General features: G+C 36.1%; 1 protein-coding gene across 1 annotated transcript in view; it reads right to left on the reverse strand.

Moving 5' to 3' along the window:
• The window catches only part of LOC102227210 (receptor-type tyrosine-protein phosphatase F-like), a 157,482-nt gene that overhangs the window by 23,722 nt on the left and 107,932 nt on the right, over positions 1–25,828 (reverse strand). The window contains exons 17-21 of the mRNA XM_023329083.1: positions 19,574–19,680; positions 15,723–15,820; positions 3,631–3,754; positions 3,284–3,459; positions 1,103–1,222 (exon numbers count right to left, since the gene is read on the reverse strand). Coding sequence (XP_023184851.1) covers positions 1,103–1,222; positions 3,284–3,459; positions 3,631–3,754; positions 15,723–15,820; positions 19,574–19,680 — 625 coding nt within the window. The remainder of the gene's footprint in view (positions 1–1,102; positions 1,223–3,283; positions 3,460–3,630; positions 3,755–15,722; positions 15,821–19,573; positions 19,681–25,828) is intronic.

Here is a 25,828-nt window from a genome sequence, read left to right on the forward strand (position 1 = left end):
ATCCCTAGCTTATGCATAGTATGACGCAAAACATAGCTGTTTCCTACAATCCACAGAAGAAGAAACTACTGACAATGCTGGTGTTACTACAATTTGTGTTTCCCCATCAGATACGGTTCCCTCAGCGTCTCTTCACCGCTCCGCACAGCCCAGGTGGCAAAATACACGTGTGTTTGTTCAGGGCTCTTATCTAGAGAACTACGGACTCAACCTCAAACAACGTGTTTCAGCAAAGTTATCCCACTTTTTTCCAACTGCGCCCTAATCAGACGCATATAGTGCGTGTTTTCCCCAGTATCTGGGGGAATGGTATCTGATGGAGAAACGTGAACCGATGTGCTTTCAAGTGGAACTTTTTTTTTAAACACATGCACACTTAGTTTCAAAGAACCTAGCACCAACTAGTGCCATGGTGAGAGCATTACATCTTTTTGATGTGTACCGTTACTGTGTAAACAAAGATTGCAATTAGAATGTCTTCATGTAAATGTGTTAACAGAAACTAAACAAAAATTACATTTTCATTGGATCATGTAAACAGGGCCTAAGTCTACATTTATTTGAATATTGTACACATGAAGAAATGTACAATATACTCTACAGTAACAGCAGAATGGGTTTTAGTGATAATTTGTTGCAAACACAGGCTATTATGTTTAGTAATCAAGACATACTGATTTGGTTGAAAATAGTCTTTGTCACATGACCCTTTTTGGCTCTGAGCCTATTGTCATTAGGAACTCAATGGAACAACAGTGCAGGAACTATGCGAATCAATGACTTTCCTTAGATCAAAAACTTTTCTAACTAATTTGAATAATTAACTCAGCTTAATGTACTGTTTGATAATTAGGATCAATTGGAATGTACATGTTATTGAATTGAAATTACTTTTTTTTAGGTGCCTTGAAATTACACTACTGAATTAGTGCCTTAATAAATAAACCTAATTGAATATTCTTTAAGCATGTCCAATCATTTTTATTTTTTATTTGTTTTTTATTGGAGCACTATATCTCATGAAATGACTTTTGGAAGTCATGCTCCTCATCAAGAAAAGATTACAAAATATTCATACTTGAAATACATAAAATGCTTTTACCTTGTAAATGCTGAATATTCTTGTGACATAAGTTGCCAATTCCAAAGTTTCCAGTATGGTCACTTGAATCGTTCCATATGTCTCTGTACCACGACTAGGCCAGTATTGGTCACACTTAACAGGCATACAGAAGACAATGAAAAGCAAGCACACATTTTTTCTTACATCAACAATTGTCATTTGAAAACAGTAAATAGCAAACCGCAAAACATGTATGGAAAAAGAAGAAGCAGAAGTACTCTGTTGCTTGCAGTGCATTTAAGTCAGTTGTTGCTAAGCTAAAGACACAACATGCCAGTGATGCAAAATCTGGTCATTTTATTCATTCCCCACTCTGCAACATGTCCATTTTTCAATAGCTGCACAACAAGAGAAAACAGTACCTTAAATTTACTTTATGGTGTTTGTATCATGTGCAACTTGTGTGTCTGTGAGCTCTTTAACTGCTTAAACAGAATAAAAAGATTCAGATCTTTTCTCTACTTTAAAAATAATGGTGTTCTATTGCTTTCTGTCTCAAACTGGCCAACTCTTGTAATGTTGCTAAGTAAGCAACATTAAAATCCCTGACGACAGCTCTTCATGAGTTGAAAGAGGAACTCTCTGTTCATATTAACACAAAGATCAATAATATTTGACAATCACCAACAAAGAATGAACAATAATTGTAAATACCTAACTGAGGAGACGAGGATCGGAGCTAACAAAATATGGGGGGATTTTTCTGCCATAATTTGAGAGCACACATTTTCAGTCTGAAAGCAGAATTTCATGTCTCTTATTCGCAAAATACTTGTTCTTACATTTTCAGTTTGGAAGCAGGACTTCAGGTCTTTTTTCTCAAAATTTGCAATGTTTGTACTCAAAACTTCTGCTCTCTTTCAAATATTCACGGTGCTTTCTCAAACCTTGTCTGCTTGAATCAAATCTCCACTTGCAAAAGTCTCTGCCATTGAGAATCTTGCTAATTCTGCTGGTGCTTGGAACAGAAAAGTACAGTCGCCTGGCAACCTCTCAACAAATAGAATGCAAGTGTTATACTGGGTGCGTTTGCTTCCTTCTAATGGATGTGTCAGCGCTCCTTCCTTCCCCTGCCTGCAAAATAGTGAGTCAGAATTTGAAATAGCAAGCACTGAATTGTTCCAATAACTCATATCCACCAAGAAAAACAGATATAGGCAACAGTCTAGACTATTCCTTTCTGACGGAGAAATTCTAAGTTGTAAAACCAAAAAAATCAGTGAAAAATGAAAGATGGATACATACTTTAGGTTTAACTACTCATTCAGGCAAAAAGCATTGAATGCACATAGTTTTCCTGTGGATAATGGATGACATGCTGAACACAAGAAGAAAATAACAAGCAAACAGTTGCAAACTTCACAGAAGAAGCATGGAGGAAATTCTCCACACACTTAAGGATGGGTGTATTAAGATATATTTCTCCAATTTGTTGTCTCATTTTCCTCTTTAGATCAATTCATACATGCACTGTCGTTCAGAGGTTGTCTGAAGAAATGGTGTGTGCCACCTGGAAAGGCAGAAGATAGCTATGCAGAAAGAAGTAGCCCGAGTCTCAGGTCTTAAAAGGATCATTTGGATAATAGCTTTCCTCGTTCTATACATTTTAAATTTAATACTTCTAAATCTCTAGGGATGTGTGGGTAAAAAGATCTGTTGGTCATGAGCGTGACCACAGACAACAAGAAGGCCAGTTCTGTGGAGAACTGAGTATAGTTGTCCTAAAGTAGCAGATATATTTTTGCCAAGTTAGTCTTCATTTCAAACCTCTCTGCAAGTGATTGTAGTCTTTGGTGTACCACTAAAATGCACCCTGCATTTTCTCCCCTTTCACTACAGCAAAATGTCATTACAAGCCCCAATGCTTAATTCTGACCAGAGTCAGAGCTTTGAACAAAACACATTATACAATGAGAAATATTGTTGAAATTTAATAAAGGCTATTTAATAACCCTTGTATGTGTTCTACTTATTCATGCGAAAAGCACTGAATGCACATAGTATTTCTGTAGATAACTGAGGACATGCTGAACACAAGAGGAAAAAAGACACACTAGAAGAAAAAACTCAAAGAACATGCTGTACTTTGGGTTTTAAAAGCCAAAGAACTACATGTAGTTCATTACTGTTCTGCTTAAAATCAAACCACAAGAAGCTCACCCTTGACGTCTCCTTCAAACGGGTCATCATAACAATTGTGCAGCTCCTCTGCTCCCATACCATCCTCCAGAAATCACAAATTGTCTCTGGCAGTGGCCCTTGTGTGGCGATATAAGCATTCTGTTTCCTATAGCCATTTATATAGTTGGCATTAATGTAGTTGCTTCCTGGAACTCCTGCAGGAGAAAACAAGAAGGATCACATTGTAAGAAGCAAAAATAGTTTAAAATTTTCTTTTGACTTTTTTTAATGACTTGATTTCAATTTCTACCACTATCGTACAGTTGAAAGCAGATATTTACACTTTAATATCTTTAAACTTTAAAATCTAAAACCGTGTTGCTTACCATTCACCGGTGTGAGGACGACCCTGGAGTGGTCATAAGCAATAACATTTGCATAGCGGTTCTTAGATCTGTTGATCTCAAGATTGGAATGCTCCCAGGTGAGCTGCTGTTCTGGATCAATAGTCTGAAGCACAGAAAGGGGAAGACTTGCACATGTAAACATGTCTAGATAATTTGTGCCAACTCTCACCCATATTTCTATATCTTGTGAAAATGACATCCTTTTACTTCCTCTTAAATTGTATTAAATTTTTACTTTGTTTTAACTCCTCATTTAACTTGTTGCATATTACACCATGAATTGACATACAAAAGCTCTTTCATGTTGTGCATATACTACGATTCCTTAAGTTTGAGTAACCTCTTAAGTTAAATCCTCTTAAAAAAAACATGTTTTCTATGTGCTCAAATGACAGTTTCTTTGATGCCATAAACATAATTTGACCAATTTTAAATTCCACCAGATCTTCAAATTTAAGAATTCTACATTTGAACAATAATGGGTTTGTGTGCTCATAAAAACTGACATTATTCTAAAGGCTCATTTCTGTAGGATACTCAGAGGTTGTAAAGAACTTTGTAATTAATTCCCCACACCTCTGAACAATATGTTAAATATATGCAAAATCAGAGAGTTATATAGAATATGAAGTGATTTCTTATTCAGAATATGTCTAGCTTTAGCCAGACATCAATATATGCTTCTACATAGCTTATTCTGTAAATGTTTAAAATGTGGTTTAGAACTAATTTTGTTCATCAATTATTACACCAAGAAACGTATCAACATATACCCTTTGTAGAGTCACACCCCGTCTGAACTTGAATTTGAGCTTTTTTGTAATAGTTTATAAAAAACATGATTTTAGTCTTGTCTAAATTTAGTGATAACCTGTTATTGTCAAGCAATTTCTTTAATTTACTGATTTCTGAGGCAACTACGGAAATACATTGTTGTAAATTTTCACCAGAGAATAGAATATTTGTGTCGTCAGCAAATAACACATTGAACTTGCATTACTCTCAAAATAATTAAAATAGTTGCTGTTTTTATCAGGTATTTTTGTAAGTGTGGTTCTATATTCACAAAATAACTATTGAATTTATTTACAATATTCTTCATAGTGGTAATATTCTGGTAATTATCTATAAAATACTGTGGGTAATTGTTACTATTAGAAGTTTTCCTATTTAAAATATTCCATGTCGTCTAAGTATTAATTTTATTAATTTATAATAATTCTTTATACATACCTTAATAATATTAGTTAACTTTATAATATATATATTTGTTCTATTTGATGTTTGTTGTTAATGACATAAACTCACAAACGAACAAGGTAATTAGTCCAACGTTTAGAAACTACAGTACAGCGGCTGTAATGCGCCACAGCAAAGGTAAAATAACCCGAACAGGTGATCAACTCAAAACCACTCCTACCTTTTTACTCTCGCTCTCTTTTTGTAATTTAAGCACACCTGTTACCGTGGCAACCGCCTGCTCCCCGCAAGATGAGCAAAGATTATGTTAAAAACATAACATTCAGTCCGTTACAATATCAAGTTTCCAGGCCTGATATTTATTTCTCGATTATTAATCAGCGCTTCCCTGAGCACAGCGATGGTTGATTGACTAGCTGTACTTGGTGCTAGAGTGGCTAACACGAGTAACAGTTTAATCCAAAGCCTTTTCTGCTAAAATAAAATCTTTAGTGAATGTCAGATAGAGTACACATTGCATGTTGATCTCTTTAGCTAACATAAGACTGTGTAGCAGACAGGCTTCAAGGTGTAGAAGTTGTATCAGTTCTGCCATTATGCTGTACTTAGCTAACGGGAAGCATGTGTTTGTGAGACGGCCACGCACATGACCACGTAAAATGGGCATCAGCCAATGGAAAAGCAGCCCCTCTGGTAAGGTCCATCACACTGCACTCACTGTCAAACGAACCAAACTAACTGAAAAACCTGTTTCCCCTGTCGCCTGTGGTGGCGCTGCACCAAGAACTACTGAAGGAATCAACACAAAACCTCTGAAGAAAACCAGCACAACTTCTTTCTTCACAAAATGTAAACAAAACTGGAGCAGTGTCAGATTTTAGTGGTTGTAGGATTTCTTCATTGATATACATTACTAGTTTGGACATCGCCTGTTAGTCGCTAACGCTAGAGATGCTCCTGCATGGGCCATTACCAAGCAGCAAGTCATGTCCACCAAACCATACTGCTCCAATGAGGGATGAAAAGGAATCTGCCACAAAATGACCGTAGAGACTTAATTATATATTTACACGGTTTCTGTAAAATATGGCTTAAATAAAAATAAAAAAGCCGATGTTTTGATATGTAAAATAAGTATTCTCCCTTGATATAAATCTATAAACAGTTTGGTTTCTATCAAGGTGCAAGAGAGGACAAATTGCTCTTTTATACTGGTCAACAATTTAGCATTACATAATTGCTGCTGTTAAAATTAGTTTGTCAAAATGTAACAAACCATGAATCATATTTTTATGAAATATGGCATTCTATTTGATGACTGCTATGAATGCATGTTTAAACAAACAAGGCAATTAGTTCAGTTTTTGTCATTTATTAAAAGTAAAAAAGTTACAGCAGTTGCAGAGCGCCACGGCAAAGGAAAAATAAGCTGATAAACAGGTGTAAAACCATTTACTGTTTTTCCTTGCTCTATGTGTCAGCAGGCAGACCCGTTGCTGTGGCAACTGACAACATCTCTTGTCGGTTGTCATTGTCCCTCAGAGGGTAATATATTGATCAGAATGCATGTCACTGTAATTAGCTTCCTGCTTCTGGAGCGGTCTCCAATCCACTTGTACTCACACTGCCTTCCAACCGTATGACTTCAACCGGACCGAGACCTAGGTTTCTAGGTATCTCAAAGCCATTAGACTTAAAATTTGCATTCACACTTACTAAATGAATTGGACTTTCTCTAGACAAACAAATTAGAATCTGATTAAAAAGGACTAAACAGGGGTGGTGTGAATGTACCCTGAAATATGCTGGACCCTCCTGGGGACCTGTGTTAAAGAAATCTGGTCTATATAAGAGAAAAAACACAATCTTTCATTTCTTGACCTATTAAATAATGTGAAAAGTTTGGGTTTTTTGTAATCCTTCTGAACTACACAGTGCAGTGTATAATGACTAGTCCAGTTTTAAATCACACTGCTGTATAATATCTAAATCACTTCATAAAATTGATTAATGAAAAATTAAAACTCTCAAGCTGATGTGAATTATTTTCCGATTCTCAGTCATGGAGACACTTCTGCAAATCCGTAAAGTAAGTGGAGATAATTCTTTGTTCAGTGAGTTAGCATGGTAACTCACTGAACACAATGGTAACAATAAAATCTTGGCAACCGTATGCTGCTAGTATTTTACTGTATTTACTAATGTACTAAAGCTAAGGTGTTCTTCACAGTTTTAACTAAATGCATGAACATTTCACACTCAAAGTAATTCAAATCAATGAGTGAACCAAACTTGAAAAAGATGCTTCTGCCATTAACAATAACTCTAAAGTCTAAAGTAGACCTGAAAAAATATTGGAAGCATCTATATCATATCTATATTAAATAACTGCTCATTTTTCAAATACATAGGCTCTGCTTTTGTTTTCACAAATGTTAATGAAAGTGTTGCGTCTGGGAAAAATTAGCATAGCAAAAAATGTCTCCTTCCTGCATGTAATGCATCTAACAGCATGGCTCACAGAAGTTACAGGGAAACATTTCTTTATCAGTTAAAGTTAGGTGATATCAGAGAAAAATGTGAAAGGTGCTTACCTGAGCTGAGTGAACCTGACACCCCACCCACGCAAAAAATTCCAGCACATAGACAGAGTGGTTAATGTTCCGTTTGTGATGGTTGTGCCATTAAAATTTTCATTTGTGCGGCTTTTGTTTATGAGATGTTAAAAATTATTTTATAGGTCATCCAGAGGTCACCATCTCCCACCTTGCTCCAGAACAAGCCAAAGTGGACTACTTCATTAGTTTGTGCAGGTTTGTGCCGTAAAAACCCTTAGTGCAGCTTTCGATTTTGAGATATTATAACTTATAATTTCGGATGTTGACATCACCATCATCATCAACCTTATTTATAAAGCACTTTAACACCAGCCGCAGCTGAAACAAAGTGTTGAACATCAGTAATAGATAAATAAGATATAGAAAGCTTTAAAAGATGCAGCAAGACAGACAACATCAATACCAATTAAAAATGTAGTAAAATCAGGTCTCAATTGGGTTGAAGGCCAATGAGTAAAAACATGTTTTCAGACGGGTTTTGAAAATGGACAGTGGGGGGCCTGTGAAACGGTAGAGCATTCCAAAGCTGCAACCCAGAAATAGAGAAGGCCCTTTGTCCTCTAAGCTTCTGCTTACAGGTAGGAATGACCAGGAGCAGCCAGTGAAAAAACCTGAGTGACCGAGAGGGAATGTAGAGGTAGAGAAGCTCTGTTAAATAAAGGGAGGCAAGAAATTTTTTAAAATCTTAAAAACAAACAAAAGGATTTTAAAATGAATTCTATCTTCCTCTAAAACAAAACAGTGGGCTACTTCTTTAGTGCTCCATTAGTGCAGGTTTGTGCCATTAAAACCGTCATTTGTGCAGTTTTCCTTGAGATATTGGAAGTTATAATTTTGGGTGCTGACATCACCAGCCCCCCATCTTTCTCCAAAACACTGAGCTACTGTGTGGTGAAGTGTGGGGGGGGGATCCAGATGCCAGGGAGGATGTAGATGCTTACCAGAACTTTCTCCCAGACGCTTTGGAAAAACAGCATTGTTAATGTCTCCTAGAGTTTTGTAGAAATGCCAACTAATCGATGACAAGAAAGTGATAACCACCCTCCCCTCCCCTCTTACGCCTACATTAAAAAAGATAAAACAGAGCAAGAAATGGCAAACAACATCGCGAAGGAACTAAATCTGGCTATTAGCCAGCAAGGATCTTCCCTTGAAAAATCTATGGATGATCTCAAGAGATCAGTTTAATTTCTTTCTGTTGATTTGCAAGAAAAGATGGCGTATTTCACTGGAGGGAGCGCAATTGTTGACAGAGTGATAACAAAAGAGAGATAAAATCAAAATAAAAACATACACAATTAAGTCCCTCTGACAGTCCACACAATCTTAAGCACAATGGTATTTTATACTGACCCAAGAGTACACAATGAGTGCAAAAGGGGCAATCCTCTAAGAGTGTCATTGAATTAATAAAGGCATGACTAGGCTCCACCTTACATTAAAAACTGTTTTTTGAAGTCTTAAGGAATATGTGATTTCTTCCATCAAATAAATGTCACAGACTTTTTGGATCTGTATGGGAGGCCCTGCTTTCAGCTATCTGATAGTTATGCATTTCAATACTGCTGTGAACAATATATTTAGAAAATATCTATCACCCTTCCTGTCTATTCTTTCGGGTATTTCTCCCAATGCTGCTACAAGGTTTTTTTTTGGAAGATCTCTTCTGAAAATTATCTAGAGAGCTTCATATATCTCCTCTGAAAATACACTTAGTTTAGGACAAGACCAAAACATGAGTATGGTTTGCGTTCTGTGTCCCACAGTTTCTCCAGCATGAGCTGGGTTGTGTTGGGCCAATTTTGCTAGTTATTGCTGGCATTCTGAAAAACCGGATTATTACTTTCCATTTGAATTCCCTTCATGTATTAGAATTTGTGGCTAATTGTGCTTCAGTACATATTTCATCCCATGTGTCCCTTTCTTTTGACTCCTGCAATTCGGTCTCCCATTTCTGCTTTATGTTTGAGGAATCATGCATATTCATAGACAGAAACAGATCATATACTTTACTAATAACTTTATTGTTTCCCTTTCCCCTTTGCATGTCCATTAGAAAACTTTCTATAATTGTAGGTTCATGAAGTTTAGTCCAACTGCTATGTGTCGTCATAAAGGTTCTGAGTTGTAAATATCTATAGAAGTCTGTCTTAGGGAGACCAAATTCACTTTTCATCTGCTCAAAGGTTTTTTAAATGTCCCTCTTCAATTAACTGATAGATATGAGATAATCCATACTTAGACCAGTTTCTGAACCCCGAATCTAACTTGTTTGGTAAAAAAGTCTTCATAAATCCTATGCCTGATAAAAGTGAGATCTGTTTTAATAACTTAAAACCCAATTGTATTTTGTTCCAGATTTTCAGGGTGTTTTTGTCCAGATTGTCATTTGTTTTGCAGAAGCATCTAAAAAGGGTAATGTTTGCAGTGGCAATGCGCACATACTTTCCTCTATTTCCAGCCGTCGAGTATCTGTACTATTCTGTAGCCATACTAATAATGGTTTAAGTTGTGCAGCCCAGAAATAATATTTTAAGTTTGGGAGTTTAAGGACCTGCATAGGTTTAGATAATTGTCTGATTCTAGGGCACTTTTTTTCCAAATATATCATTTTATATCAGATATCATTTTATCTAAGGTATCAAAGGTAGATTTGGGAATCTCCACAAGTAGCATCTGGAATAAATAGAGTAGTCTTGGTGAAACATTCATATGGATATTTTCAACACGGCCTATCAGAGAAATAGGGAGTGTAGCCCATCGTTCCAAATCATTTTTAATGGCTCGTAGAAGTTTACTATAGTTTGCCTCATAAAGGTCACATAGAGATGAAGGTATATGAATACCCAGATATCTGATATCATTCTTGGGCCACTTGAATCCACTCTGTAATTTTGTGATATCTGTTACATGCTCGTACTTTGCTTCCGCCTCCTGATTGTTTATTTTTGTTTTATTGTTGGCACCTTTGACGGTTCACCGGTGGGGGGCGGGGCTTAGCCAGCCCAGGTGTTTTAGTTGGGCTGGTGGCGCACCTGAAAAATGATGAGTGATGGTGGCGTGTGAAAAGCTGCGGTAGCAGCGGAGTTTGAAAAAGAAAAAAATTGATTAAAACGGTGCGGGAAGGCTCTGGGAAAAGAGTACCTTCACCTCGGGACGGATCCACCCAGAGGGGAGCGTCGGAAGTTTTGGCCGGGAGGAAGTTTATCTTCGTTTGTTTGGATTTGTTTATTTATTTTTTTTGTTTTGAAAACCGGCTGGACGCTAGGACTTTAAGCACCGGGGAAGTTACACGCCTGCCAAGACCAACCACCATTGAAATCACCAGAGGTGCGGATGTTTTAAGGAAAAGAGAAAAGAAAACTATATATATATATCTACATATTTAAAGACAAAGAAAACATAAAAAAACTATTAAACAAAACGCCTGACGTATGAGGAATCGCGAGGGCTGGCCTTCTCCATGGATGAGTTCTGGATTGAGGAACGTAACCTACGGATTGGACGTTTAAGGTAAGCCCCACCACACTGTGTGTTCCGTCAGGTGCCCTTTTGTTTCTTTTTCTCGGTTTCTTTTGGTTGGAAAACATTACGCACTTAATGTTGCGGCCCCTCTTCCCCGTAATCTGTATAAAGGAGTTAAGAACGAGCCAGGGTGAGGGTAGCGGGTCGTAACATATCTGAAATTGTGCATAGCTTCCGTTTTTTATCAACAATTATCTTGGAGCCTGAGTAAAATTCATATTGTGAGATGAGCTTTTTTAGGTAGGGGATTGTTGATTTAGCTTCTGTCAAATACAATAACACATCATCGACATATAATTAAATTTTGTGTACTTCCTTGTTTTTTCTATGCCTTTAATATTAGCATCACCTCTAATGATTTGGGCCAACGGTTCAATACTAATGGCAAACAGAAGGGCTCAGAGCGAGCACCCCTGTCTGAACCCCCGTTCTAGTGGAAAGCTATCAGATCTATAGCCATTTACTTTAACTGCTGCCTGTGGAGAGGAGTAAAGTGTTTGTACCCAGTCAACAAAATGTGGACCAAATCCAAAACATTTCAGAGTATGAATTAGATCTTTCACTGCTCGCTCATTTTTAAAGGGAGAATAAATCTGTGATTCATCTAACTTAAGAGGAGTAAAGTCACTGTTCAGACTTTTTCCTGTTGCTCCCATTAAACATTTCTACTTTAAAGTTTAATCCAGTTAATGCTTGAGGCTTAAGAGGCATTAATAAACAAAAGGCAGTTTTTCTATATACAAAAGCTTGATGCAGACCTTTACTTGATTCTTTATTAATCACATTCTACTAATGAATATTACAACTTCTGGAAATTGCAGTGGGGTGAGGACTTATGGATGTCCCACAGAAATAGCCGTGGCTGAGTGGCCATTCAAGCACAAATTTAATGGGAAATTTATTCTTACTCAATCAAACTCAAATAAACATTGTGCTGAAAGTTTTCTGTTACTGAGAGATTTTAATTGTACTATTGATAATAATAAAATTTATAGATGGTCAGAAAAAATTACAGGAAACTCTTTTTTTAAATCTGATTTCATAAATGTTGATATCTGGAGAGTGAATAATCCAGGTAGAAGAGACTTTAAATGGACAAACAGAGCTGGTCCATTATGGTCTAGAATAGATTTTTGGTAAATTTCAGAATCCCTTACTCAACTGAAAATGGAAATTATGCCAGCACCCTTAACAGACCACAGAGCAATTTATTAACTTTAAATTTATCACCAAACAAACCAATTCAGAGATATCCAGCCTATTGAAAACTTAATAATTATCTCACAAAATGAATCTCCAGGGGAAATAATAAGAAATAAAATGTTTGAATATTTTAGGACTGCTGCAGAGGAAGGCAATTATCAAAAACAAAAAACAATAATGATTATAAAAGCTATGCTCTGTTTTGGCTCAAATTTAAAACCATACTTAATGTTATTGAAGAATCTCAAAATGGTTTTATGGCTATATAATATACAACTGATAAGATAAGCCTTGTTTTAGATCTATTCGATAACTCTGAATTAATAATATAAAAATAATTTTATACTGTTTCTTGACTTATATAAAGCTTTTTATTCACTGGAACATATTTTTTTCTTCAAAATACTCAAACTTTTTGGCTTCACTGAGCAGTTAAAGAAATCAGTTTGCATTTCATATGCATTAGGTAACAGTTCAGTTAAACTACCCTATGGGACCACTTGTAGATTTAATATTGAATTTGGAATTCAAAAACGTTGTCCAAAAAAACCCCACCATTTTTGTTTTTTACCTGTGCAAATTTTAGCACATTTCATAAAGAAAGGCAGTTTAAAGGATATTCAAATTGCTGAGAGACAAATGTGTTTGAATCAACTGGCAGATGATGTGACTATTTTTAAAAGATTGCGCTCAAATAAATGTTATTAAATCTTTCCAAATGCGAATTGCTTCCCATAAAAACCTGCCACGAAACAGAAATCTCAGGATTTCCTGTCAAACATAAAGTTAAATATCTTGGCGTTTCCATCATGAAAGAAGCAAACCAAAGGCCAAATGAAAATTTTGACCCCCTTGTTGCTTTAGTCCAGAATAAATTTTATATGTGGTTACAGAGAGATTTATTAATCTCTGGTCATGTCTTACTGTCTAAACCTGAAGGTCTTTCCAATTTTATATATGCTAGTTCTGCACTTGAGGTTTCCAGTGAGATCAGTTCAAAAGTAAATAAAATATAATTTGATTTCATTTGGAAAAAAAAGATTTGTCTTATTAAGAAAAATGTAATGATTAATAAGTTGTGCTCCGGTGGATTTACTGTATTAGATTTTCAAACTCTGAATTCTTTCTTTAAAACTAAGTGGATCAAAAGGTATCTTCTAAATCCAAACTCTGTATGGAACTTTATATCTACATACTGTAAGTATTTAAGGCATTAGGTGGTTTATCTTTTCTTTTAGGATGTAATTATAGTATTGAAAAAACCCCAGTTAAACTTTCCAGTTTCCATAAACAGTTGTTGTTATGCTGAAATTTAATACATAAACATAACTTTACCCCACACAAATACTACATTTGGAAATGTGAATGTCATCCTCTGTTCAACACCATAGTGATTACTTAACAGAACAATTATTTATTGGTAACTAACCCATTTTTAAGTAGAAAAACTAATAACAAATATATTAAGAGATCTAATAATAAGAGATTATATAAGCAAACCAGCTCCTACCTTTTGGGACAATATCTTCAATTATATTTGCTGGAAAGATGTTTGGTTATTGCTGAAGACATACTTGCTAATTAATAAGATTTGAGAAGTGTCTCTAAAGATTCTACATAGACATTATCCTGTTAATAGTGAAATATTTAAATATCACTCAAATGCAGACCCACTGGGTTCATTTTGTCACAACTATGAGAAAACCATCAGTCATCTTTTCTGGGACTGCTGGGATGGCCTAACATGCAGTTATCCTACATGACAAATCTATGGTTTGCACAAAATTACATATAATCCCAAATGCTTCATTTAATAAAAGATGCATTTAATAAAGATTTTATTAAATCTTTTCATTTAATAAAAGATGGTGCTGTTTCAATTTCAATTTGATATATACAGGGCATTATAAATTAGGTTTATTTTTAAAAGATAAAAAGAAACCAAAATATCACACCAGCATTCTATTCTTTGTAAAAATGACTGGTGCAGGCAATATAAGTAAGTACATTTTGTTTTGGGGTTTTTTTTGTTGTTTTTTGGGGGGGTTTCTGTCTTGTCTTATTTCTGTTTGGGATAGGGATTAGTTGTAAGATATTGTATCAAACTGAATACTTGAATTGGGCTGTTTTGTATTTTTGGTAAATAAAACTTGTACCTGTTTAGCCTGATGCATTCAGCTACATGTAAAAATTCATAAATAGAAATGGGGAAAAAAACACATTTCCAGTATGGTTAAATATATTTATCAGCAAAATTTTTAATTTTGGCCTATTAGTATCATTAATTTTATGGTAATACCATAAAATTACCATAAAATTTTATGGTATTACCATAAAATACCATTATTTTCTATGAATTTTTCTATGAATTTTACCATTCCTAAAATTTTCACAATAAATTTCAGTGTTTTCTAGATTTCATAACTAAAAATTATGTGAAATTTGTGTTTTTTGAGTTATAGTATTTCAATTTATTTTCTACGGTAATATGGTACCTTAGATTTTACAGTCTGTAATTGTTAGTATTTTAAAACTTTTTACCATAAATTTTACAGATTTTTTTTACAGTGTACGTAAGGTAACATAATGCTTTGGATGTTACAGTCTGTAACTGTTGGTAGTGTAATGTTTTTTTAATTGTATATTTACCATGAATTGTGTTTGAAGAGATGAGGTTGGAACGCAGCTGGACCCATGTTATGATGAAATAAAGGTATTTAATGAAGAAGCAATTCACAAAAATCCAGGCAGCACAGATGAGCAAAAGCAAAGCTCTAACATTGGTAGCAACTGGTATAAGCATTTGATGACTGACATGAGACAGACATTAGACAATAGGCATTCTAGAAGGACCCAACAGGGAAATACAGACACTGGTGGGTATAAATACACAGGGAAGGAAATCAGGGGAAACAGGACACAGCTGGGATCAATCAACGGGTCATCATCAATCAAGATGACACAGGAACTAAATAAACACACAGAAAACCAATATTTGCAATTTTTTTACAGTGTACAGTAATATAATACTTTAGATGTTACAGTGTTGGTATTTTACAATATTTTACCATAAATGTTATGGATTTTTTTTTACAGTGTATTGATTAACAATTCCTCAAGTAGTTAAATTTTTATATTCATGCTCTTATGTTGAAGCCCCTGCTCTGCCAATTCAGCCTGTACTGTAGTGCCTCCTACAGTAAGCAGTTTAAAGTCCTCTGATGTCCTGCATGCTTTCTGACTGAAGCGCTATCATTGTCAAATTAAACGAAATCAACAACAGACTGAACAAATGGTCTGTTCCAAAGAAGTGCAGCCATAGAGTTGGATGAGAAGTAATACATTTGACTCTGTTGATGGCAATGTACTGTTTTGAGGTTAGGGATAATGGTCAGGAATAGGCTATAGAAATGAACAAAAAATTAATGGAAGTCCTTAATTTCTATCTTCACAAAGTCCTTGTGAAGATGGAAAGAAATACTCAATGTGTGTGTATAAAACATCATTTAGGTAATGGAAATGTACCTGGAATTCCTGTGAAAAGAGTAGACTGTCATTAGCCTTCTGTCTCTCTATATGGTCTGCCAAGTCACAAACAGGTATGGGAGGAAGGTCCCTCATCCCTGAAAAGACAGAGATTAATAGTCTCACAGTGAGAGTGAATGTAGAAATTAATATGTTAACTACCAAAAACGTTTTCTTGAACAGTAACTTTAGCCAAAAGGTTTAAAACATTAAACAGAGTGATAACTTTATCATCTTACTATTGAATTTGTGGAAATATCACACTGGGACATTTTCCAGTGTGCCAGTCTGGCATTTGGGTTGCTAGGGCCAGTTTCCCTACTTTATTATTATTATTTTTTTTTATCTATGGGCAAGTGTGCAGTCATGGTACTTTTTGTACCATGACTGAAGAGCTGCTAAAGCTGCATACAATCTTAAGCAGCTGATTCAGCTGCTAAAGCGTATGTAGGCCCTGGTTAAAAACCATGAACTTAAGGTCCTTTAATATTTCTAAAATATTTACGAGGTTGGTCTTATGTATATCAACATAAGTGAGAAACTTGTATTATGGCTTCTGTCTTTTCCTCTATCTCTTTTAGCCTTTTTTATCTGCTAACACGCACATGTTGCAGCTTACATAATCATGTCATGACTGCTGCTAGTCATACATAAACAGACTGAAACTGATTAGACTACCCTTTAGGGAGGGTACAGATTTCAAAGAATAAAAGAAAGCTAAACTCACGCTACAATCTTTGCCTCACTTGGTTCTATCCATAAAGTGTGCTAATGTGGCCCAGTGCTGGATGGTGATTGTAACTCTGTATCCATTCCATTTGTTTGACATGTATGGCTTGTAACATTTGATCATTTTTCAGCATTAAAGTCTGTTTTTATATAACCAAATCTCATTATTTCTCAAGGTAATTTACACTGTGGGGTTTTGGTCGGGTCCTGAAACTGGTTAACAGCCCTTGGTGGTGCACAGAGACAAAAATTAATGAACTCCAACACTTGTATTATTGTTTTTGTCATTTTTTTCATCCAAGTGATTATATGCATGCGGGGAGCAACTACTGTTGTTATTAATGTAAGACATAATGGAAAACGCAGAAAGCCGAAGCTTTTCTGGAGGTGACTTGTGTATTTACATAAGTGTATTCATGTTTGATCAATTATTCTATTAGTTTAAAGACTGTATTGAATCTCATATCTATGAAAGTAGTTAGGTTAATGAGGGACAAGTGAATTCAACAGCGTGGGAAAAAACACAGGACAATGGAATGATGGAAAGAAGAAGGTAGGAGAACATGAGAGAAGGAGGAAGCTAATGAACACAGCAGCTAATGCGTGCAGAGGTTGAGGTCGGAGAAAGAAATGGGACTGTTTTATGCACATTCTGCACAAGGGTGCACGAATTACACCGGTGTTCACGGTGCCACCTCATCACAGGAAATGAATGTAGAGGAACATAACCCTAACATTTACCCTAACGCTAACCCTTATCCAATAGATCGACTCAAGGTATGCAAACAATCTTCCATCTCCCAAAGCCTCCATCTTTTCCTAACACACCTTAGGAAAAGGTGTGTTAAATTAAAATTAATTTTACCATATATTCCTTTGATTTAATGTTAGCACCTGATTGTTGCTGCTGAATTAAGCTGTTAGTGAATCCTGCAAAACATTTTACTAAGAAGCATACAAAATTATTAAGAACTTGTGGACATTCAATTAATGTGTCACTGTAATGTTCTTTGATAGTTGTAAAATAGCTATGGTGCATGATTCTAGAAAGTAAGAGGTTTTTATAGGTTGCTTTTAGCCCACACATTGTAAAATAAAAACAACACCACTGGGAATTGTCAAAGTCACTAAACTTGGATCTGTTCTAAGGGCCAGTTATGAAATGAGAAGAGCAGCCGTTCAATGAACGTGTTTTTGGGGAACTATTCAACTCAAGCTGCTGATTTTTTTAACATTCCATGGAATGAAGCAGGGTGAGACATTCAGACGTAGGCTGTTAGAATCCAGGCGAATCTTCTCCAATAATCCAGCTATGAATTCTGCAATGGGTTATACCCTGCAGACTAGCGCCAGGGGGGTATACAGCTGGTTCAGGTATTAATTCTCTCCAAAGAGAAGGTGGTTAAGAGCAGGGGTGGGAATACCTGTACAACAACAGAAGGCTACGTTCAAAAAGAGGATAGCTCTGGAAACAGACACAGCTATGTAAAATCTGGCAACTTTTTCACACAAAAAACCTTGCATTTAATAACGTCAAACAACGACAATGAAATGGTAAGGTAAGATGTACTTTGCTTGTAAAACCATTGTTCAATCAAGTCAATAAATTATGTGGCAGTGTGGAATATAATTATCCCACAATTATTAAATATGACAGGATACATATACACGACTGTGTGTGACCAAAGTGCAAGCCAGAGTCTGGATGAATATGATGAAAAATGTTTTAATAAAGTGTCCCAAAAATAAAACAAACTTGCAAAGGCAATGGAAAACACAGGGATAAAGAGGATAACGAAAACACAGGAACCAGGTGCCAAAAGATGGCAGGGTAAAATGGAACGATACAGCAAAGAGAGACTGAGGCTTGGTTTGCATTACTGTATTTGTTACAGATTGTCATGTGTTTACCTCTAAATCTTCAGTTTCCAATGTTCACATGCAAACCCAGAAAGGATCATTTGGGGATTGTAAAGCCTTTGCAATGCTCAATGCTGAGAATCTAAGTTTAAGCTACTAAGTTCTATGAATGAATTTGTAAATATGAGAATTTACAAATTCTCATATTTCCAAGTGCATACTTGTGTTTATTTGACGTATTTTATATTTTGAGTATAAATTACTTACTATGAATTACTTTTCACACAATGAATGTAACACAATATTAAAAAACATACATAGTGTATGTTTATTTTCTATAAATGTTATATTACTTTTGATATTTGTATTTGCTAACATTCAACACTTTATATGGAGTACCTTCAACAAATAAGCAATTTCCTCTTGGGGATTATGAAAGTACTTTTGATACTGATTTGTGCATTTTATACTTTCATATAATTATTTGAACCAACAAATGTGGCACTTAAACTTATCTAGAGATTGTTCTGAAGAATGAACACAACTGTGGAGGTCCACATTTCTCTTCAAGATATCGGGCCCCATTTAATCCATCCATCCATCCATTTTCTTACACCCTTGTCTGTAGTGGGGTCGGGAGGTACTGGTGCCTATCTCCAGCTAACGTTCCAGGCGAGAGGCAGGGCATATCCTGGACAGGTCGCCAGTCTGTCGCAGGCCCCATTTAATTTATTTTATAATTATGTCACACAATGAATTGTTTGAGGAGTTGCCAATATGTCAGTAGGTATTTGTGTTTTGAATTAAACTATTAGAAACTTACAATGTCATGCCATGACATGGGCTTTCCCAAGTTGTTTAAAGGCAGAATGATTTTAGGATTAATGCACCACTGTATCATCTGTGATCATTTTTGCATTGGGCAAATAGAAATAATTCTAATCCTAACCAAATAAAGCCAGAAATGTTTCATCTGATTTAATAAAAGACAGCACTCAATGAGGTCATGTGTCTTTTTAGACAACGTATATTACTATTCAGTTTCATCTGCAAAATTTCTAAATGTTAGAAAGCTATAACATTGAGATGTTAAATGTCAGTCTCTTGAGGAAAAACTGCAGCATTTAATCTATAAAAACAGTGTAAATAAAATGTTTTTCTTTTTCTGGGATATTTCCACTTTTATGTATCATGCCACAAACTTTGCGCAAAATTATAAGATTCAAGATAATTTGAGAAAATGTATGTATATATGTCCATACCTAATGTCTGGCATTTTAGTCTTATCTCCACAGGCTCAGTGATGCAGGTCATGAGGGAATCTTTTCTCTCTAATATGTGTTCATCCTTGGCTGAAGATGTGTGTTTCCTGGAGAACAGATATACATGACTTGTATGAAAATGAGAACCCACTCCAGAGCCTGTTAATGTTCCAGCAATATTGTACCATGGTGACAAGTAATAAGTCAATCCTAATACTGAAAATTTCAAACAGAACCTACAAAGTTATGTTGAACTAGTTGTGCTTCCTACAGCAGATGGCAGTTGCGCTCCCTGAAGCCCTTTAGAGAGGTGGGTGTTATTAGGATTTCGAGCAAGGGGACGGCCAAAGCAAGGCATGGATCTCTGAGTTTGTTTTATGTCCCTTTGGAATGAATAAATTCATTTTGATTTTGATTTCACTGCTGGCATGAGTAAGTAAATAGAAGTAGCTTACGTAGTATTACAATGTGTCAGATTTCAGTCAAAATGTTCTCAATTTCTCCTGAAAGTATGTTTTAACAAATTCCAATAAACTTTTTATTATTATTATTAATTTTAGATCAGTTACAATACAGAGAAACAAAGAGAAACCCATGCTGCCACACACATACACACAGAAAAGAAACAAAAAACAAAACCACTATAACAAAATACCCCACATGATTAAGAAATGAGGCGTTAGTTTCTTCCTCCAGACCACGTCACTTCACAACCATTAGGAGAAAAGAAAAAATAAATAAATAAATAAAAACAAGCAGAATAAATAGAGCAGTAAAATAAATAAGTAGAAAAGACCCAAGAGGACCCCAAAGTTTCAAAAATGTGTCTGATTTGTGGTTAAGTTCATGAGTCAGTTTTTCCAAAGGTATGATGACAGATATCTGTGTAATCCACATATTTACTGTAGGGACATATGGCGAAATCCATCGTAGCAAAATACACTTCTTAGCAAGAAATCAAAGAATTGTAAACAAAGATTTAGAATGCACATCCAAATGGTTAGGGGTAACATTTAGAAGATAAAACATAGGGGATGAATGGAAAAAAGTACCTCTATGCCTCAAACATTTACAGCAAAGATTGGAATGCTTGGGGAACATTCTCTGGAGATGCACAGGGGTATTGTAAGATCTATAGAAAAGTTTGAAATTTTGTTCATGTATAGACATAGAAGTGAATTGAGGAAAGGTTCCATTGAAAATCTTGAGCCAATCTAAAGGACTAAATTTCACCTCCAGATCACGCTCCCACAACCACTTGACAGAGTCAAAACTTGATGGTTCAGAATGTTAAGAAAAATGATTATTTTTCTGGTGCTTAATACAGTTAATCGACGACATGTGTAACAGTTATATACAATACTCTTATTTGGAACAGGTTTCGTCTGAGATGCGGTAAGCAGACAAAACAGGGCTTCTTTTGCCTCCCCCACACACAAAGCAATAAAATTTACATTCCAATGGGAGAGGGGACTTCGGAGGTGTCTGTGAAATCTCATCTTAGGACGTTTGGCGTCAGGGATCTGCCCGTACCAGACGGAGATGACCACGAAGGGGTCCGCCCTTTTACTTAGATAAAAACCAGACACCTTTGCCATAAATGAGGGGAGTTTCTAATAGGTCAGCACGAGGAACGCCTTGGCTGCATAAATTAAATAGGGAAACACCTATTTGGTATAAAATTACGTACACGGAGCATGCCAGGAGAGAGAGAGCGCGGCCGCTATTTTTTTGCCTTTTTGTATTTGTTTTGTGTTTGTCTGTCTTCCCCCTTGTGTGTTTTTTATTTTTATGAGAAAATGCATATCTCTGTTCCTCTGCAGCTTTGTTGTCGATTGCTTTGTATGAGATTAAACTCTGTGATCTGTGACGTCAACACGCTTTGTTGTTGTTTCGTTTTAGCAGCACGCGGTCCGGAGAACGTCACTCGTCGATCCCGGGCAAAATTAAAAGAGGAAGAAGGAGCCAAACGTTTTGTCCAAAGCTAGCATTAAAATTACCTCTTTTTTACAAGAACTGAGTAAATATGCATAAAACTTGGAAATCAAACCTTTGGGAGATTTGGTTGAAACCAGGGTATTTTCTAAATCCGTCAGTTCCCTACGGAATACATTGGACCTGAACAATGACTCCATAAAATGCCGAATTTGAAGGTATTTATAACAATCTTTTTGAGGAATTTTGCTATTGTCCCTGATTTGATTAAATGATTTAATGGAACCAGAAATTAACAGACCAGAGAAATCAGTCAGACCAGAACAGGACCACTTCAATATGTCAATACATCTAATAGAAGTTGGTAAATCCGGGTTTAAAGTCAGAAGAGATCAAATTGAGATAAAGGGAGGGATATTTAAGTATTTCCTTATGTCTTCCCACTTAAGAAAATACTATAAACTACCATGTTTTCCTTCAACAAATCCAACTAATCTAAGTTATTGATAAAAGGGAGAGACTTTAATTTTCTAGGACAACATGATAAAGATTCAAGTCCAAGCCATAAACAGTTGTTTCTACTAGAAAACCAGTCTGACATAATTTTAAGCTGGGCAGACCAGTAATAGAGTTGCATGTTGGATAGAAGACAAACCTCCCAACTACTTGGGTTTAGTAAGGGTGGATAACCTAATTCGTTGATGCTTATTGTTCCAAATAAAATGGGAAATATGAGAGTTAAAAGATTTAAAGAATGTAAAAGACAAGTAGCAAGGAAGGTTTTGAAACAAGTAATTTAAGGGAGGGAGTATATTCATTTTTATTGTATTAACCCTACCGAGAAGTGATATAGGTAAAGTGGACCATTTCGAGAGATCGTTCTTAATGTTCTGAACTAGGGGGGAGCAGTTTGATGAGAATAGTTCTTTCAAATCAGGGGACATAAAGATGCCCAAGTACTTGAAACCTTTTTTAGATGTGTCAAAAATAGGCTGTAGCACCATATCTTGAGGGATATTGAAAGGAGAAGCAACAGACTTGCCTAAATTAATCTTATAACCTGAAAGAGCACCAAATTTATCTATGGAACTAAGTACAACCAAGACTGTACTGGTTTTTTCAGGTATAAAAGAACATCATCCACAAAAAGAGAGATCACATGATGATCTTCACCTATCCTAATTCCAGATATGTCTAATAGTCTCAGCTAAAGGTTCAATGAACAACGTGACCAGCAAAGGTGATTGGGGCATCCCTGTCTATTACCCCCCTGAACAGAAAAACCATCTGACAGCAAACCATTAGTATTTACCATGGCTACTGGATTGGAATAGAAGGCTTTAATCATGTTAATAAAATTAGGGCCCATCCCAAATTTATGTAGAACTAAGAATAAAAAGGTCCATTCTACCCAATAGAAGGCCTTTTCTGCATCGAGAGAAATTATCAGAGCAGGGTCTTTATGATGATTAAGATAATGAATGACGTTTAGTGCATGACGCACTTTGTCTGTTCCATATCTAGATTTCACAAAACCTGTCTGGTAGGGGTTTATTATGTTCGGAAGAAATTTTTCTAGTCTCCGTGCCAGCACCTTCGCAACAATTTTGTAGTCAACAATGAGGAGACTGATAGGTCCATAGCAGGGGTCTCAAACTCCAGTCCTCAAGGGCCGCAGTCCTGCAACTTTTAGATGTGCCTTTGCTGCACCACACCTGAACAGAATAATTAGGTCATTAAGGCTCTGGAAAACTGATCTACACAGGGAGGAGGTCATTAAGTCATTTCATTCCAGTGTTTTGTACCTGTGGCACATCTAAAAACTGCAGGACTGCAGCCTGGAGTTTGAGACCCCTGGTCTATAGGATGTGCAATCTAAGCAACTAATGCCTTGAAATTCCTTAAAGTAGGAAACCGTTTATGCATATGCTCCAACCTAGACACCTCATTCTTTAGTTTTTTTTCTGTTTTCCTCCAAAACTCTTTTCTGAAAAGAGCTATATAATGAGCTGCCCTCGTAAAGTGGCCTTGGCTGCATCCCAAATCATGGCAGAAGAAACTGGAGAAGATTCATTATCAGACCAGTATTGTAAAAGATTATACCTAACAAAGGTACAAAAAGGGTTGCTATTCAAGAACGAGGTATTAAGTCTCCAAACGGGAGTCCTAACAGTATTAAACGTAGATTCAAATTGTAAATAAATAGGGGCATGATCTGAAAGGGTGACTGAACCCATGGAGCAAGACAGAACAGTATGTCGATAGGTTTTTGGGATAAAATAATAATCAAGTCTAGAATATGAGTTATGAGGATGTGAATAAAAAGAGTAGTCTTTTACTTTGGGGTATAGCTGACACCACACATCGACCAACCGAATATCTGAACATAATTCTTTAAGAGCAGAGGAGGCTCTGGGGTTGGACACATGTGCCAAGAAGGATTTGTCCAAACCAGCATCCATTATGCGATTGAAATCGCCAGCCAGGAAGTCAAGACCATCACAATACTGATTAAACAATAAAATTACTTGCGAAATTAAGTTAGGTGAATCATTATTAGGGGCATAGACATTGAGTATGGTTATAGATTGAACCTTTAAACAGAATGAATCTACCTTGCGAATCTCTTTCCTCACATACGAGGGTAAAAGGGAGTTTCTTATTAATAAGGATGGCTGACCCTTTTTTATTCAGCGAGTGAGAAGAAAAATAAACATTGCCCACCCAGTCTCTTTTTAGTTTCAGATGATCCACAACCTAGTCTCCTGGAGAAGTACAATGTCAGCTTCTTGCTTATTCAAAAAAGTCAAAATTTTCTTCCTCTTAATTACATGGCCTAATTCCTGGACATTCCAGGAAATTAGATTAAGTGGCCAAGACATACTGGCTTACAGTGTTGTATAAAGTACTGAAATCTCAGAGTCAAGTAAAAGTATAGGTACCTCTCCAAAATACGACTTTGGTAAAAGTCCAAGTCACTGACTGAAATGTTAGTTGAGTTAAAGTCTTAAAGTATCTGAAACTTCTTGTACTTAAGTACGGAAATTACTGTAAAAATGGATGTACTCAAGTAATGTAATGAAAAGTACAAGTAAAAAGTAAAACAAAGCAAATGCAGTTTGAATGACATTTTTTATATTTTGGTAAACTTGTCAAATACACTTAAAATAATGTACACAACCAAGTGCAGGCAAAATTAAACCTGCTAATAGATATACCTGCAGGCATCATTTAGTTAAGAAAATTAGGTGCTTTACCTATAGCACAAGGTTAACTTAACCTGCTTTACAACTGAACCAGCTTCTTAGTATACCCTCCAGGACAGAAAATACAAAGTTTTTGTAAGCCTTAAGTTTTCCCTTCAAGTAAGGTCAGTGCTGAAAATGAGAAAAATAAATAGTACAGAAAATGCAGCCAACATGAAGAAAAAGAGCTGTTACGATTACTCTACTTCACAAATCAGTGAATCAGTCAATGCTACAGTCAGTAGGTGGTGCACACAACTGGTCATTATGCAAAAGAAAAAAAGAATTGGGAGGGAAATGCAGCTTATTGGCATCTGAAGAGGGAGACCTTTTTTGTAAACCTGCTTTTAAACTTGCATGCCTTTCCTATATTCGTTAAATTTAGTCTAAATTGCTATCGCTATGGCTTCTGACCTCCCTTGAACAGAGGAGTCTAGGTAGCCTGCTACAGTCAACATTAGGCCTAAGCTAAATACACCACGTGTGGAACTGAAACAATGCCAAACAAAGTTCATTTATGGTCAACGTTTCACAATACAGTAGTGTCTAGTGACCAAGCTATAGTTACTGAAACAGGAAGATTATAACCATTTCATAAGACGTTACCTCGATGTGTTTCTTCAAGTTGGACGGGGAGTTTTTGTAAGATAGAATTTCCACATCTTCGGGCAGGAATAACATACACTGCATGCGGTACGACGAATTTTTAACACCCACGAAAGAGTATATTGTGTTTAAATAAGGCCATGGGCTCTCATCACCAGCTGGTGTTTCCCCTGGAGCCGTGTCCGACGTAGTTGCAGTCGTTGTGGTCTCCGTCTCCTCCTCCATGTGGCTGCTGCTGATTGTGAGACTTGCTTTGTGTTTAATGGGAGAAGCGAAACAGGTGTATCCTATTGGTGGTGATGAACAAGCCCAGGCAAGTAGGCTACGGACTTTGTTCGGTAGCCTACTTGCTAATCAGTAGGTGGGGTCAAAACACTTTGTTTCTCTCTCTCGCTTTTTTGTAACGAGTAACTAAACCACACATTGAAAATGTATCGGAGTAAAAGTATGCAATTAAGTTCGGAAATAT

The sequence above is a fragment of the Xiphophorus maculatus genome, chromosome 23 (assembly GCF_002775205.1).
Source record: "Xiphophorus maculatus strain JP 163 A chromosome 23, X_maculatus-5.0-male, whole genome shotgun sequence".
In the NCBI taxonomy this organism is placed as follows: Eukaryota; Metazoa; Chordata; class Actinopteri; order Cyprinodontiformes; family Poeciliidae; genus Xiphophorus; species Xiphophorus maculatus.